The following is an 18158-nucleotide window of genomic DNA, read 5'->3' on the forward strand; positions in this document are numbered from 1 at the left end:
AGTCACACAGCAGATCAATGTCAGCGCTCATCTACAGGGAAACTCATACTGGCATAAGCTAAGATGTGACTGTAAAATCAAAAAAATTCTACTGATAAAACTTCCTGTGTGGAGGTTTCCTTTCTTCAGTATAAGAGGGCTTTTTTTAGTTTAGCTTTGGCACTTTGAATGCAAAGTAAGCTAAACGTAAGAATGGCCATACTGGGTCAGACCACAGGTCCATATAGCCCAGTATTCTGTCTTCCAACAGTGGCCAATGCCAGGTGCCCCAGAGGGAATGAACAGAACAGATAATCATCAAGTGATCCATCCCCTGCAACCCATTTCCAGCTAATAGCCCGTTGATGGATCTATCCTCCATGACTTATCTAGTTCTTTTTTGAACCCTGTTATAGTCTTGGCCTTCACCACATCCTCTGGCAAAGTGTTCCACAGGTTGACTATGTGTTGTGTGCAGAAATACTTCCTTTTGTTTGTTTTAAACCTGCTGCCTATTAATTTCATTTGGTGACCCCTAGTTCTTGGGTTAAGGAAGTATTATTTACTCCTTCTCATATTTGCTTTTTCCATACCAGTCATGATTTTAGGCTTCTATATATTGCCCCCAAATCATCTCTTTTCCTGACTGAAAAGTCCCAATCTTATTAATCTCTCCTCATACAGAAGCTGTTCCATACCCCTAATCATTTTTGTTGCCCTTTTCCAAATCCAATATATCTTTTTTGAGATGTGGTCACCACATCTGCACTCAGTCTTCAAGATGTGGGCATACCATGGATTCCCAACATGGTTAGCTTTTTCAGATGCCACTGCACATTGAGTGGCAACCAAACCAAACAAGGAAAGACTGAGCTTTGCTATCTCCCTGCACATTTAACTTCTCACCAGGCAGGTGCCCAGGACTCTGGCAACTCTGCAAGTCAGTTTAGTCTTTGGCCAGGGACTGCATGCTGCTTCTTCTCCTACCATTGGAGAAGTAAAATCTCTTCTTAGACCCTTGGACTCTACATTAGAGTAATACATAGTTCTTGGAAAATAATGTATAAAACAATCATTGAGGAGCTAATTCTAATTAAAAAGTCAGAAATACTTTTCTCCTACAAATTACCATTTATGTACAAAGCACAGAAATACCACCACACTGTTGTCAGAAAGATATTTTAACATAAGGGAGCTTTATTACATAGTTTTGAACTGGTTACATTGATGCAATCAATCATTCTCCAGAAAGTCATTTTGGACACAATAAATATGTATGTGAGAGTGAAAGAGAGGTAAAATGAATGCATGCTGGGTGCCTCAGATTTTAGCACAGGTCTGGCAGAATAATTATATTACTCCTGAAGGAATTCCGCACCACTGCTAAAGGGCAGAATTAATGTACTCTACAGATTTTTTTTTCCTCCTGGAGAATAATTGATTCTGACAGAGAAGGGAAGGGAAGCTGCAGTTACACCTTTCGCCCACTAAAAAGTGGATGTGGCACCGGGAGAGAGGGCGGCTGGCTCATGGACTGGAGCAGCCAGCCATGGAGAGGGAGGAGACAGAGACTGCCTTCCTCGCAGTGCCCTGCCCATGGGAATATGTGCAGATGTGCCTGACTGAATGGGAGAGGCTAGGGGTCTGTATGGGGGAGGCTCCAACTCCTTAACAATCCCCACTCCCAAAAAAACAAACAGTTTCATACTTCTCCCACCTACACCCAACTACCTGCCAGGTCCACTCCCAAGCTCCTTCCCAGCAATTACTTCCCTCTCCCTCAGCTCCTCCATCACCTCTGACTCCCCCAATCCTTTGAACTGTTGCTGAGGGGTGTAGGCAATTCATTTCAATTACAATACAAAAATGTATTATTCAAAGTTCTGTATTGATATGCCTAGTCAGGAATCTATTTGTCAAAAAACATTTTCCTGAATATTTTTGTTGTCTGTATTGTCACAGACATACTTGCTGACAGGTATTTAAAAAAAAATTACCAAAATAGTTGAAACTAGTGAGATTATATTGTGGTTTTTGACAAATAAAATATACAGAATTTTAAAATATTGTGCACTGAGTTTTGGTGCAGAATTCCCCCAGGAGTATTATATGCAGCTTTCTACCAGAGGTATGAACATGGAGTTTTACATGTGTGCATTGAGTCTAGCCAAAATGGAACAAATATCCTACCTGTTAAGTTAGAACATGTTATTAATTTGCATTACCATAGGCTGAAGTAAAGGACAAATATTTACAACTTGGAACATACATGAGGAGCGTCCAAACCAGACTTCACAAATGAACCAAGTATCTCAAGTTCACTGACAAAGTTGTTAACTAGAGGTTTAAAAATAAAAAGTCTAGCTAGCAAACACAAGTGCAAAAAAAGGGGTAGGGATAGTCAAGGCTGAAGTTGGAGGGACAATATATGAGAGCAGTTATTCAGAGCTGTGAAGGGCCTTGAAAGCAGCAGCTGATGTGATAGAAAATGGGAAACTAATGGATAAGCTCCAAGGGCTTGCCTTCACGCTGCCTGGTGATTGCGACTGAACTTGAGGTACTAAAGGATATCTTCCCTGCCAGGTGAGCAGTACCTGAGTTAGCCTAGTCTGGATATGAGCAGCAACACTGCAAACCCCTTACATCAGTTAATGCATCCTCACTGGTGCTGCACTGTGTGTGTTGCTAGCATTTCTGGGGACACATCCCATGGTTCTTTGTCCTGCAGTCAGCAGAGCCACTGATTCTTGCCGGGTGAACTGGGAGAACTAGTCTGATCTTATGGTCCCACGGGGGAATTGTGGGAAAGCATTGGAAGACTATCAGCACTGACGTGACTAGCCCGAGTAAAGTGGCACCTGCGCTCTAACCCATATCTCCGGACAAGCCAGCTAGCCTAGTTTGAAAGCACCACTGAACCTGGGTGAGGGGGCTGTATGTGTGTGGATGGGAGAGTAGTCGGAGTAACATCTAGGCAAGAGCCCAGGTGAACTCTGCAGTGAAGACATACCCTGAGGAGAAGCTAGAGAGGCAACCCCCATGTTTATTCCAGGTTACAAGCATTTCTTCTTTACCCTAGGGATCAGCCTATTTGAGCTATTCCCATTAGTTATACAAGAGTAAGCACCTCTGTAACAGATATAATTTTATACCAGGGGGCAAGCAGAAATGATGGAGCAGTACAAAAAACTGTGCTTAGATAATGTTCAGTGAAAGGATATGGGTCTGGACAAAAATTTTAGCTGTATGAAAAAAAATTATACAAAGGAAATCTAGAATACTTGTGTTATAGTTGATTAATTTAGGCATACCTTATGCTGCCTATTATTTTACAATCAGTTAATACAGCACCCCTAAGAATACCCTAAATCACTACAAACAACTTCACAGGAGGTATTTTCTTTCAGTGCATACTTCAACAGCTTTCGTGTATTCTTCCATCATTTATAATCATTTGTCAAAACCACAAGCAATATTTTACTTAACAAATCTAACAAAACATTTTTTTTTCAAATGACTCTAATACTACATCTGATGTATGGCTAAAGTTACAGGGTAACAGAGTTTAAAGTAAAATTAAAGCAAGTTCTTTAATGTGAGAATCAGACCATAATTCAATTCCAAAATAGATATGAATTGCCCAATTTAGTACCCTGTCTAGTGAACTACAAGCTGTAAATTTTGTTTAGGTAAGATGGGAGAGAATAAGGACCCACCTACAATACAACCATTTTACGAGACCAATGGCCCCAGTAACATGCTACCAAATCATACTGCACCCTTGTCAAGTCTCAGGCTGTAGCACGATCAATAGAGAGTTTGGTCTTGTCCACACAACCAAAACCAGTCTGTTTTAGCAATGTTGGAGGCCCTACCCCAATGTAACTCAGTCACCCATGGTAGTTTTTGAAGTGAAGGACCTGAATTAGTGCTCATGTATAACTGCTTTTATACCCAAAGAAATATAATTCCATATGGTAAAATCCTGAGCCTAGTGAAGTCATTAGCAGATTTGCCATTCAGAGGGGCCAGAATATCACCCATGCTACATACATACAAGGCACCAACTATTCTATTGCTATGCTCCACATCATCCTTTTGTAGAATTATCCTTACTTAAACCGATGATCAGGTATTTAAGTGGGCACAGTCCAGACACTCAATAAATTGTAACAGGAGACAGTTCCAGTAAGACTTGCAGTTTCTTAAACACATGACTCAGTTAAGTAATATATGTATCATCTGATCAGCCCTTCCCAAATGCTTAACACAGGAAATAATCCACCATCTGCATAGTGAGGAAGAGAATATATATTCTGGTAAAAATCTGCAATTCCAAAAAAAGTATCTGAGCTACTCTCTTTTTGTGTTTGCCAGTTTTATTGCCAAACTAATACTTCCATTAGTGGCTTATCTTCTGTCTTATTGATAATTTTAATGGTAAAGTGAGAATTCTACCAGCACCCAATATTTTAAGCTTCTAATTTACATGGGAAAAAAATTAACAGAAAAAAAATTCAGTCTTAAAACAATCTAGTAGTTCCAGGCCACCCACATAAAAAAGCTTCAGTAAAATTGTCTCATAATTCAGTGAAGAACTCTAAATAGCATAGTCTGTTCTGAAAAGAGTAATACATGTGCAGTTTTTTTAATTTCACAATTGTTTCCTAGGGACCCTCATGCCTCTCTTCTGCCTTCCATTTCTATTCAGTATTAGCTGAAATTGGAGAGAATGATCTAATCCCAATAGTATAGGTAGCACACAGCCATATCTGCCATAACAACTGATATCAAGGAATGGATTGCTAGACACACCAGCTGTGCCTCTGACAAAAAGAAAGAAAACAGGGACTTTAAAACAATCATGTCTAAGCTATGGTTTGTGGAACTTTCAAATCCTTGAGAGTTTCATGTTCAAGCTTGTACAACATGGGAAAGAGGATCCCACTACAACAAAGACAGAGTAACTGGAAACACCAACAATAAGCTACATATAACTTCAGGATCTGTTCCATGAGACTAAAGAACAAGACTCTTAAATGGAAAGGAAGCCAAAGACAATTTTTGAGAAGTTTCCCTAGTGAGAAGTGGCCAGGAAGATCAGTACACCCACAGCCTATACTGCTGAAGGTAACTATATGCCTTCCTTAAGCTAGTGTTCAGAGGATCATCTAGACCAGGGGTTCTGAGACTGGGGGTCAGGACTCCTCAGGGAGTCACAAGGTTATTACATGGCAGGTCACAAGTGGTCAACCTCCACCCCAAACGCAGCTTTGCCTCCAGCATTTATAATGGTATTAAATATAATTTTAAAAGTGGTTTTAATTTTGTGGGGGAGGGGAGGAGAGGGGGTGAAGAGGAGTCACACTCAGAGGCTTGCTATGTGAAAGGGGTCACCAGTACAAGTTTGAGAACCACTGATCTAGCACAGGATTTGACGGTTTGCTGAGGTAAGTGAAACCTCCGACTTCTCCCCCTACTGCTGATCAGCAGCTTGCATGACTTCAAAAGAGAGCCATTAGTAGTCTCCTGTTCATTTGTACAAACAGTAGCAGCTACCCACCTGCTTCACTAGCTGCAGGATACTTGCCAGTCAAAAAAAAAAAAAGATCTCCAATTAGAAGAACGGGTGCCTGATCTGCCTGCCTCTTGGACCCTCCTCTGCAGTTTGCCTTTTAACAAGCTACTAAGGTTCATAGCCAAAGCAAGAAATGTCTGACCCCAGAGGGGTATGGCAGCTGGCTCCAACTGCACTGAAATACCTAAGAGAGGGCCTTAGTACCTCTACCCACCCCCTTTCTGTACCTTCAGAGTGCTGAAGGATCTGCCCTTCCTCACTCATTTGGTCCTGCTTAGATCACCAGGGTGGAGAATTCTTGTATTGTTAGGAGTCACAGCACCCTCTCTTCCTCTCAAGCAGTCTGCAAAAGCAGATCCACCTCCCTTCCTCCAACACCCAAAGAGGGCAAGAGACAGGGTAGAACGAAAAGGGGGTTGGGGGGGGGGGGGAGAAGAGGGGAAGCGCAGCACGGTGGCTGGAGGAAGCCGAAGGTATCAGATTAACTTGAACAACTTTACCAACCCCAGTTAGCTTCTTAATTCAGAAAATAAGCCTAGAATAGAGAGGTATGTTGTTAATGAACTCTATTAAGAAAGTGGTGATTGCATGCTCCTCCCACCACTATCTCCCCAATACCTAAACCAGACTCCTCTTCCTCCTTCTTAACCAAGTTTGTTTTCAGTCTGGATGGGGTAAAAAAAAAAAAAAAAAAAAAAAAAGGGAAACATTCCCCACTAGAAGGAGCTCAAAACACACAAGTAAAAAGCCACCGATTCCAGATCTCAAACTTGCTACCAGACTCATGCCATACTCAGTAGCTAGGCTCTGTGCCAATTAGCACTTCAGAAACATGGGCACATCTGCACTAAAAGCGCCACTGTCACACCTGACTGAAGATGCTACCTACGCCAACCTTCTCCCATTAGCATAGTACCCAACCTCCCCAAGAGGTGGTAGCTATGTCAACAGGAGACTTCTCCCATCAGCTTGGTGCTGTTTACACCAGGGAATAGGTCAATTGAACTGTGTCCATCCAGGGTGTTGATTTTTCACACCCGACAGATATACTGACCTAATTTCTGAGAGTAGACTTGGCCTGAGTCTCGCCCTCTTAGCCATCGTCTCAAATCCTCTTTTATATGCCAGGACAGGAACGATAGTGGTGTAGTAGTGTCCAGAGTCTTATGCCACAGGATTTGACTATTGGTTTGCCTAGACTGGGAAAATACATAATTTAAAAACATGCACCTATCACCACTTTGCACAAGCACAGACAAGGCAAGCTGCGTTTAGCTGTTTGCAGTCACCCCTTGCAGAAGTACAAGATTAAATTGTGCTTTGACAACATGGGGTAGATAATTTTCCTCAGCCTAGACCAGTGGTTCGCAAACTTTAACAACCTGTGAACCCCTTTCACTAAAATGTCAAGTCTCACAACCCCCCCCAAAAAAGGAATACTTCCAGGAATTTTCTCCTTTACCTTAGTATAAGTTATAAAAAGCAGTGATCTTGGAAATATAAAAAAAATACATGATTACACACTATTATTAATCATTACAGTATTTGTATTACATTATGAAAAAGGCAACACTCTTCCAAGATCTTACTTTCATAGCTTGTATCACTTTGAATAAGCCTGTTATAAGAGAAGGCTCCTATATTTCATCAAAGAGTATCAGATGTGAAACAGCATGAAGGTATTTAAGAAGCCAACTCAAAGAGTTCCTCCTACACAAGCATTCAGGTCTTGAGCAGTCCAGGCAAATAACTCAGGTTACAACAAAGCTTAAACTTGTTCTTCATAATAATTTTAAAACACAATACTTGCCTATTTAATTTTAAAAACAGCAAAAAAAAAAATCCACCTCCCTTTCTATTTCTCATAAGGAGTCTTGATGTTTAAATCTCCTCAGTGTGATAGATATGCTTGCTTTGATCTGCTTAGCTCTTGGAAGTCCAGGGGCTCCAGGCTGCTGGCCCCGTGCTGCCCAGGGTCCCTACGGACAGCTCTTTCCACCATTAGGGAATTTTTTCCCCCGAGAACCCCCTGTAACATTTTGCGCACCCCAGTTTGGGAACCACTGGTCTAGCCAAACCCCCAAAGGCAGTCTACATTACAGGATTCGCCACAACTATGCCACTGTAGTACCATAGTGTAGACACTTCCTACGTTTATGTAAGGGGTTTTTCCCCCCCCATCCATTTTATGTAAACCCAAGCTCTGGTAGCTAGTCGATGGAAGAATTCCATCTAGTCACATCTACACCTTGCCTTAACTACAGTGTTCAGGAGTGTGAATTTTTTCATATCCCTGAGCAACGTAGATAGGCAAACCTAAATAATAAATGCAGAAAAAAGGACAGTAGGGATGTTGAGCCCTACGGAAAGCCACAAGTTTGTCAACTAACGTATTTGTACTTGGTAGATGGATACTGCATAATGTTAACTCTTGTTAACAGTCCTTGGGCAGACTTATCCCAGAAGACACTGTGGAGAACAGGGCAGAAACATAATTTTATGACAGACCTAGCACTTGCCCCCAAGGAAGATACATGTTCATCCAGCCTGATGTCTGCTTCACAAGGACACTTGGCTAGCACATCCTTCAGGTGACCAGTCAGCTAAAGCGTACTAGACTAAACACTGGTGTAAGACTAGCGAGGGTAGGCCCTGAAAAACAGACATTTCTAATTTCAGAGACCCATGGATACCCTAATTATTTATGAAGATTGACAGTGTTGTTCATTTACACTAATGCAGAATAGGATGTGATTACAGTGGATGAGTCAGGATTTTTTGGAGTTGGTAACCGTTTGGCAGGGCCAGCAAAGATTATTTAAGGCTGGTTCTGACCAATAGCAGGTACAATGCCTAGTTCCAATGCACTGCTCAGCTGCCATGCATACCCCAATGCTCCATTGACTTCAGTGAAATGTTAACAGGTAACAGTAGCACAGCAGTTAAAGTGGAGGACTAGCAAAGGGTTAAGATGAATCTAATCTGAAATGAAACACCAAATCAGAGGTTGAAAACACTCCTCCCTAATAGCTATGATAATGAGATGCAGCACTTGTTATCCTTCATACACTAGCTGATGAATCGTTGGTCATTTCTGATTTTGGCTTTCTATCTGAGTCAGCATATTTAAACCCACTACTAAATGGGTAACAGATTTATAAAAAAATATATATATATCTATCTTACACATATTAGTCATATCTTCATGTTATCTGACTTAATCTCTTTCATCTTCTATAATATCATCTCACTCAGCTTATCCAATAAAAAAACCAGTGTCATCTTTGTGATTCCACTCAGTTCATTTTGATTCTTATGTAATACAGGGTAGCACTTGCAAAAACATACACTGAAAGTCAATGGGCCTTCGGAGCCTAAAGGTATGTCTACACTGCAAAGAAAAACCCACAGCACTGAGTCTCAGAGCAAGGATCAACTGACTTGGGTTCAGGCTGCAGGACCAAAAATAGCAGCGTATATGTTCCTGCTCGGGCTGGAACCCGAGCTCCGAGATCATTTCCCCTTACCAGGCATCAGAGCCTACAGTGCTATTTTTAGTCCTACAGCCCGTACCCCGCAAACCAAAGTAAACTGACCTCGGTTCTGAGACTTGATGCCACAGGTTTTTCCTCTACAGTGTAGACATACCCTTAGTCACTTCAGGGACTTGGGCCCCTAAGTCACCTTATGGACTTTTGAAAATATTATTCTAAGACTGTGTTGCTATTTAATGGTTGCAAATATTACAGGGGAATAGTTTACATGTAATAAAAATTCACTTGGGTATTTCTTTAAAGCATTTCTATTAAATTTAACAACAAAACTGTGTGTTTATATAGCTCCTTCCATCTGAGGATCTCAAAGCACTTTACAAGCGTTTGGAAATTACGCCTTCCAACGTGCCTGGAAGCATCATCACTATTTACAGATGTGGTAGACTGAAGCACAGAAAGATTAAGACCCCAGCTACACACTAAGGGCTTGTCTAGAGTAGGATTTAAAATTATGGTTTTAGGAGATATTAGATAACTCATCCTAACATGTTCTTAAACTGTGTTAAGATCTACACCGCCTTGTCTACAGTACTGTTTTAGAATACCACGCCTTTAACTCCCAATCAAAACACACCAAAAGCCTAGCAGAATCCCCATTAGTTATCACATGCTTAAGGGTTGACAGGATAAGATCCACATTAAGCATTGTCTGGGTACCCAGTCCCACCACAATTCCCACCACAAGGTTAAAACACAGCTCTTTCTTGCTGTGTAGACTGAAGTGAATTACGTTTTTACCAGATACTTGTTAGACAGAGGTAGATCTACAAGCACAGGTTACAGGAACCCCACTTCTAATGTCAAGCTGCTAGGAAAGAGAAAGGATCCTGTCCTTAGATCCTGCTCCTACATCAACTTCACATAAAATTTAAGCTCCGCTCTAAGTTGTCACTGTTCCTGCTGAAAGGGAGAAGAGGGTTTTCCATCTCCTCCTACCCCCAAGAGTACCTTAGCTGCTAAGAATGAGGAAGTGGAGACCTGCTCTACTTCTTAAAAGCACCTGGTTACCTTAACTTGGATGGACAGACAGCCTGGAAAAAAGAAAAAAAAAACAAATCTTACCCAACTTGACATAGAATATTAGGGTCGGAAGGGACCACAGGAGGTCATCTAGTCCAACCCCCTGCTCAAAGCAGGACCAATCCCCATTTTTTGCCCCAGATCCCTAAATGGCCCCCTCAAGGATTGAACTCACAACCCTGGGTTTAGCAGGCCAGTGCTCCAACTACTGAGCTATCCCTCCCCCCATATCAGGCTAAACAGCAACAGACAGTCATCAGAACATCAAGAATTATAGTTGATACACAAATAGGAGGAATGTGTTTTGTATTAAGTGGAAGTTTGTTAATAACTAGCTTCAGGAAATAATATAGCTGAAAATGCTCTGAGGAAGGTCTGCAGAGACACAGACTGAACTTCTGTGGTCACCATTAAAACTGTTACAAACCCCTTTGTAAGTAATGAATGTGACTACAATATTCCATATACTAAGTAACAAACACTAGGTAACATGATTCATTTACAAAGGCAAAGCAACCAATATGCTGCTATCTATATTCCTTACAAAAAATGAAGAAAAAATCCCTGGAAAAATCATGGAACAGTCCTCAAGGAATCAATTCTGAAGCACTTAGAGGAGAGGAAAGTGATCAGGAACAGTCAGCATGGATTCACCAAGGGAAAGTCATGCCTGACTAATCTAACTGCCTTCTATGACGAGATAACTGGTTCTGTGGATGAGGGGAAAGCAGTGGACGTGTTGTTCCTTGACTTTAGCAAAGCTTTTGACACTGTCTCCCACAGTATTCTTGCCAGCAAGTTAAAGTAGTATGGGCTGGATGAATGGACTATAAGGTGGATAGAAAGTTGGCTAGATTGTTGGGCTCAATGGCTCCATGTCTAGCTGGCAGCCGGTATCAAGCGGAGTGCCCCAAGGGTCAGTCCTGGGGCCCGTTTTGTTCAATATCTTCATAAATGATCTGGAGGATGGTGTGGATTGCACCCTCAGCAAGTTTGCAGATGACACTAAACTGGGAGGAGAGGTAGATACGCTGGAGGGTAGGGATAGGATACAGAGGGACCTAGACAAATTGCAGGATTAGGCCAAAAAAAATCTGATGAGGTTCAACAAAGACAAGTGCAGAGTCCTGCACTTAGGACGGAAGAATCCAATGCACCCCTACAGACTAGGGACTGAATGGCTCGGCAGCAGTTCTGCAGAAGAGGACCTAGGGGTCACAGTGGACAAGAAGCTGGATATGAGTCGACAGTGTGCCCTTGTTCCCAAGAAGGCCAATGGCATTTTGGGATGTGTAAGTAGGGGCATTGCCAGCAGATCAAGGGACATGATTGTTCCCCTCTATTTGATATTAGCGAGGCCTCATCTGGAGTACTGTGTCCAGTTTTGGGGCCTCATCTGGAGTACTGTGTCCAGTTTTGGGCCTCACACTACAAGAAGGATGTGGAAAAATTGGAAAACGTCCAGCGGAGGGCAACAAAAATGATTAGGGGACTGGAACACATGACTTATGAGGAGAGGCTGAGGGAACTGGGATTGTTTAGTCAGCGGAAAAGAAGAATGAGGGAGGATTTGATAGCTGCTTTCAACTACCTGAAAGGGGGTTCCAAAGAGGATGGATCTAGACTGTTCTCAGTGGTGGCAGATGACAGAACGAGGAGTAATGGTCTCAAGTTGCAGTGGAGGAGGTTTAGGTTGGATATTAGGAAAAACTTTTTCACTAGGAGGGTGGTGAAACACTGGAATGCATTACCTAGGGAGGTGGTGGAAACTCCTTCCTTAGAAGTTTTTAAGGTCAGGCTTGACAAAGCCCTGGCTGGGATGATTTAGTTGGGGATTGGTCCTGCTTTGAGCAGGGGGTTGGACTAGATGACCTCCTGAGGTCCCTTCCAACCCTGATATTCTACGAAATATGATGGTTACATTCATTTCTCACAAAAGCAAAACTAGAAAGATGTTAACGATGACTGTTGTAAGTACATTATAAACAGGCTTGGAAGAATTAGACTTATGTCAGTAAGGTGCTGATTTCACCACACACAATGGAAAAAGTGTTCCCACAATTATGGTTAGAATTTACAGATAGGCAAAGACAGACAAATGTTGCTTGAGAACTTAGGAGTATGATTTAAGGGTATTTATTTCATATATTTGGGCATGTGATGTTGACAATTTGTGCTTTAACCATTAAAGCTTTGAGTCTCAATGTCTAACACCATTAAATAAATTGTCTGACCACCACTCCCCTCCATAACTTCACACAACTGCCAAAATTTAAGTCAATAAAACCCTAAAAAAGGGCAAAATTGTGGGCAACTGTGAAGATTTAAAACTGATAAAAAACTGCAAGAGTGCTTAAAAACATCAATATTACCCATCAAAATTGTTTTAAAAAAATAAAAATCAAGTTCTGCCATGTCTATTTATAAAGAACTGAGTGAAAATACAAGGTGACTGCCACTGGATCTCCCTGTAAAACAGAGCAGCTGATACAACTGAAAGCGACTGGTACTGCCACCATCAATAATATCCAAACAGGATTTCCATTTCTCTGCTTCTAACTTTGAAATGTGTTATATTTACATGAATTATAATTAGACACAGATAAATGGTCCCCTTCCCCCAGGCATTCTTTTTTTAAATAAACAGCCCCACCTTTTATATTTTTGGACGGACTACGATTCATCACATAAAGGCTGATGATGTATAAAGTGAAATGGCTGCAGAAATTATCTGAGTCACTGCAGTATGCCTTGAAGCATGTCCTGAAATGGAGACAGAGGGGAAAAGACCACTTTGTCATTAGGTTACAAAAGGGCATATGAGTAGTGGGAAGAACTACAAGCAAGGATTACCCATAAATCTTTGGCCATCTGGGTCAACAGGCAATTCCCAAAGTATATGGCATGCCAAGTGCCCTTTACTAAGTTAATTATAACACAAGACAGAAGCGTTTTTCATATTAACAGGTTTCAGAGTAACAGCCTTGTTAGTCTGTAGTCGCAAAAAGAAAAAGAGTACTTGTGGCACCTTAGAGACTAACCAATTTATGTCTCTAAGGTACCACAAGTACTCCTTTTCTTTTTTCATATTAAGAAGGTACATGGAGGTGGGGGCCAAGGGACTCAAAACAACAGTATGGAACACATCACTGTTTGTTAAAATGTAGGGGATGAGGTGGGTTACTTTCATTTTGGAGAATCTGTTCTAAAAAATAGGCTCTAATCTGTAATATCCAAAAATATGTTCGAACCATCCAAGGAAGCAGCAATGCATTTATAAGCAACTTCATTTGGGTGCTTTGCCTTTTTACTGCCTTCAATTGCATATCCTTCTTGGGAAGGGCATTATTCTCAAACATTAGACCTTTACAGACGGCACTTGGAGGGTATTTATAAATTATTTGATATGGTCACTATGGCCTCCATGGATAAGAAGCATAGGGCAGGGGTGGGCAAACTTTTTGGCCCAAGGGCCACACTGGGGTGCGAAACTGTATGGAGGGCCAGATATGGAAGGCTCCCACTACTTCCCACCCCCTGACTGCCCCCCTCAGAACTTCCCACCCATCCAACCCCACCCCGCTCCTTGTCCCCTGACCGCCCCCTCCCAGGTCCCCCACCCCTAACCGCCCCCCAGGACCCAACCCCTATCTAACCCCCCCCGTACCCTGTCCCCCCCAGAACCTCTGCCCTATCCAACCACTCCCTGTTCCCCATCCCCTGACAGCTCCCCGGGACCCTGTGCCCCAGCCCCCTTACCATGCTGCTCAGAGCAGCATGTCTGGCAGCCGCACTGCCCGGCCAGAGCCAGACACGCTGCCCTGCATGAGCGTACAGCCCTGTCGCCCAGAGTGCTGCCTGAGTGGCTGCGGGGGAGGGGCCAGGGGCTAGCCTCTGGGGCCAGGAGCTCAGGGGCCAGGCAGGACGGTCCCACAGGCTGTAGTTTGCCCACCTCTGGTATTAAGGTGAGCTATTACCAGCAGGAGTGGGGTGGGAGGGACCTTTTGTAGTGATAATCAAGGTGAGCCATTGTCAACTGCTGGAAATGGCCCACCTTGATTATCACTACAAAAAGGTGTCCCGTTCCTCCTTCGCCCCCTCCCCCCCCGCTGGTAATAGCTCACCTTAAGTGATCACTCTGGTTACAGCATGTATGGTAACACCCATTGTTTCATGTTCTCTATGTATATAAATCTCCCCACTGTATTTTCCACTGAATGCATTCGATGAAGTGAGCTGTAGCTCACGTAAGCTTATGCTCAAATAAATTGGTTAGTCTCTAAGGTGCCACAAGGACTCCTTTTCTTTTTGCGAATACAGACTAACACAGCTGCTACTCTGAAACAACAAAAGGTTCTCTAGGACAGATTATGCCCTCAGTGATAGCTGTACAAGCCCACAGTCTTCAGTAGGTTTAAGCAGGGTATGTCCCTGGAGGCATGAAGTCAAAAGAAAGTGAAGCATTCTTCTTCCAGTTTGCTATAAAAAGGTACTGCTGTAAATAGATCAGTGGTTCTCAAAACTGACGGGCCACTTGAAAATTGCTGAGGGTCTTGGCAGACCACTTAATGATCTTTCCAAATGTTCTTTGTACTGTTAGCTAACTATTGTAAAGCGCTTTGGATAAGAGCGCTATACAAAAAAATCTGAAACATGTTTGTGTTCTACAAATAAAAGGGCACAACTCATTTTAATATCAGTACCTTACCTTTCTAATGTGATGGATGTGCCCTCTGTCCCCCACCATGGCAGCCCGCTGGGCTGGGAAGTGGGGGAGGGTCGCTCCCTCTCTCCCCCAAAGCGGCAGCCCCCAAGCTGGGGCTGGAAAAGAGGTCTGCCTCTTCCCGGTGGTCACAGTCCCGGAGCTGGGGAAAGTCACCTTTTTCTGGCTGCCACAGCCCCACACGTCCCAGTTTCCCCCCACCCCCTCTTCTCATCCCATTGCCCCCTCCCACCTACCCTCCTATTCCCCCCCACCAAGGCCACCACCTCACCTTACATGTGTGTCTTCTCCAGGGTCCAGGCACCTAATTAGTGGAATCACGCCTGCACAGCTCCACTAATTAGGTGGGTGGCCCTTCGTTCTCTTGTGTACGGACACCCAGGCACGTACCTTAGTGCGAACTGTCTGTGGACCACAGTTTGAAAACCTTTGAAATATATCATTTTTGACCTCCACAGAGCATTGCTACAAATTATGTTATTGGAAAGGCTAACACCATGCTTATGCCCTAAATTTCACAAAGCAATGAGTGTTAATAAAAAAATCTTTAGGATTGTTAATATATAGATATGAGCCCATTAATACCACATAAAATAGGTGGTTTGATTTAGTCTCCCACAAATGCATTGACTAAACACCAGCAAATCAGGAATGAATGAAGTGGCCTCAAGAGATTCAAATGCACACAGGATTTTTGGCCCCGTGACTTCATCAGTTTCCTGTCAAAACTTCAGCCTTCTCTAAACTGGCTTTTGCTACACTGGCTTTCGCTGTTGCCTTCTTTCTCATATACTAGAGAATGAGAAAAATATTAACCATTATAAACATCTCCCATGATGACTGCATTGTATATAGTTCAGAAAATTTCTTCTAGAGTCAGTGATTCAAAGATATGGTTGTTTGTATATAAATAAACAACAAGAGCTGTAAGAGAAATAGGGTGGAAATTGATATCTAGTATTCTTCTCTTAAAAAGGCAGAGTCATTGGGACTGGATTATTAGCAAGAGCATCCCCTCCTCCCCCTGCAATCTCCAAATTGAGACAGTTTGCTATTATTATGCCTATCCTAAGTAGATAAGGCTAGAAAAGTGACCTTTTAAAAAAAAAAAAAAAACACACATGTAGTTTATTTCACTTAACTTTTTCCTTCCCCTGAGCAGTAGAATTATTCACATTCCCAACAATTGAGACATTTTCCTTCCTCATTTTTAAAATACCCATTTCTCCACAATTTTCAGAGTTGGGGGCTTGGGGGAGAAGGAGAAAGATGACTGTAAGATAATTTTCTCAAGGCTGAAGACTAGACCAGACAAGACTCCTTAGACTGTGTTAATACCACTCTCCATCAGGCTAATGGGATTGCTGTTGAGCAATACAAGTCACCCTTGTCTCACAGAGCTGAGCAGACTAAATCAAAAGCACTTGCTAGTTTGAGAGAGACCAGGAATCAAGGCTGTATCTATCTCCCACACACCTGTGTGGAACACTCAACAGGACACGTTCTGCATTTCTGAATTGTGATATTTTCAGTTTGTTTTGATTTAAGTTATCAGCACGCATCCCAAAAGTCCTGGTAATAGATATTTATCTTGCAGGGTTTTTCCACCATGAAATATCATACCTCAACCATTTTCAAGTTGATCCTATGACTTCAATGCATTTGGAAAGGGAGTCTTGATTATTCGTAGTGAGCACATGACAGGAACAGCTTTGTAACATTTGGACTATGTTTTGGAAAAACAGTTGTGTACTTTAAATCATGTTTGATAAATATTTTAAAATATTTATAAAGGGTATAGAAAAGCAATTTTGAAACAAGTTCTATTTTTTGCTCATATGTTTTAAAACTCTGCTAGCAGAGTTTTAATATTGCTAATTTGTTAGTCTCTAAGGTGCCACAAGTACTACTTTTCTTCTAACAGGAAAGAGACTTAAGAAACCAGACCCCAAAAGATAGCTGCATTCTTCAAAGGCCTAAATTAATGGCTTTTTATGTGTGATACTCATTGTAATGTTTACCAATCAGCATGAGGCAACTGAAACCAAACAAGAAAGTGTCAGTCTTGTTCACCAATCATTTCTACATTACAAAAGAAGCTTGAAAACTAGTGGGAACTCCAGCCTTTCTACAAAGTGTTTTCGTGCTTAAAGCAGTGACAGCAGAACCACTGAAAATAGCAATTCCTCCATTCAAACGCAGCATTCATCTACCCAGATCACACCCCCCCCCCCCGCCCTTCACCCATTTAAAGATTCCCAAGCTTCTCTTTTTACTGTTATGGTTACAGCGCAGAGGGAAGGGTTTAAACTTGGCAAAGTAACATGTAGCATCTGTAACCACATTTGCCTTGTGGGCATCAGAAGAAGATGAATCCCACATTCCTGCCTTTGAAGCTATCCAAACGGCAGCTCGCAAGGCAGGGAGCTCGGAGAGGAGTTTCCTGGCTCTTTCCTGCCGAGCCGGGCCCGAGAACTCCCCGCGGAGGGAGACACGTAGGGCCGCGGCAAGCAGAGGGCAGATGTCATGTTTTGGCTGCCAGCGCCCCCGAAGGCGCCTCCCAGGCGGAGGTAGGTAGCGAGGTGCCCGCACCGACGCCCCTGCACGCACTGCAGGGAGCCAGGACTTCCCCGCCGGGCCCCACTGCAGGCAGGACCGAGCCGCCGCAGGCAGCGCGTCCCCTCCCGCGCCGGGCAGGACCCCCACCGCCAGAGGCAGCGCCCGGCCCAGGGGGCTCCGCAGGGCCGCCCGCCGCAGCGCGAGGCCGCCCAGGCCACTCACCGTCTCATGGCAGCGCGGAGGGAGGAGGCGCGGGGCGGCGGCGGGCCCGGGGCGCTAGAGGCGGGCAGCCCTCGCCATGGGGCGGGGGCGGCGGCGGCGGCGAGACCTCCCCGCGCCGCTGCGCTCTAATCACGGCGCTTCCCCTGGGCCAAGCCCGGCCGCATCCCCCCAGCCCTGCCCGCGGGGACTCGGCGGCGGACGACGAGGGGGGAAGCGCACAGAGGGCCGAGACGCCGGAGAGCCAAAGTTCCCCGCGGCGGCAGGAGGGGCCGGGATGCTGCTCCTGCGGCGGGAGTGGGAGGAGGAAGTGGCTGCTCCCCGCTCTGCCAATGGACGCCCGGCGCTGTAATTAATAACCAGGCACATCATTTCCTCCCGGCTCCCGCCCGGCGCGCTGCCCCGCCTCGCCCCCTGCCGGCCGGCCGGCGCGGCGCACCCTGCCCGGCCATGTTCGCAGCCCGCCGCCCGGCCGGCCCCTCCGCGCGCCGGGTGAGTGTAAAGTCGCCGGTGCCGGCCCCAGGGC

At 43.9% G+C, this 18158-nt stretch overlaps 1 protein-coding gene across 5 annotated transcripts in view; it reads right to left on the bottom strand.

Moving 5' to 3' along the window:
• ACVR1 (activin A receptor type 1) overlaps window positions 1-17924 on the bottom strand; it is a 137603-nt gene extending 119679 nt beyond the window's left edge. For 2 of the 5 annotated variants that reach the window (XM_077830000.1, XM_077829996.1), the window contains exon 1: window positions 17636-17924. In XM_077830000.1, the coding sequence (XP_077686126.1) occupies window positions 17636-17643 (8 nt within the window). In that variant the 5' untranslated portion in view covers window positions 17644-17924. Of the gene's footprint in view, window positions 1-6611; window positions 6760-17635 lie in introns of those variants that run through there. The other 3 variants (XM_077829998.1, XM_077829995.1, XM_077829999.1) reach the window with 2 other exon arrangements.
• Window positions 17925-18158: the final 234 nt, after the last annotated feature.

The sequence above is a fragment of the Eretmochelys imbricata genome, chromosome 11 (genome assembly GCF_965152235.1).
Source record: "Eretmochelys imbricata isolate rEreImb1 chromosome 11, rEreImb1.hap1, whole genome shotgun sequence".
Lineage (NCBI taxonomy): Eukaryota > Metazoa > Chordata > Testudines > Cheloniidae > Eretmochelys > Eretmochelys imbricata.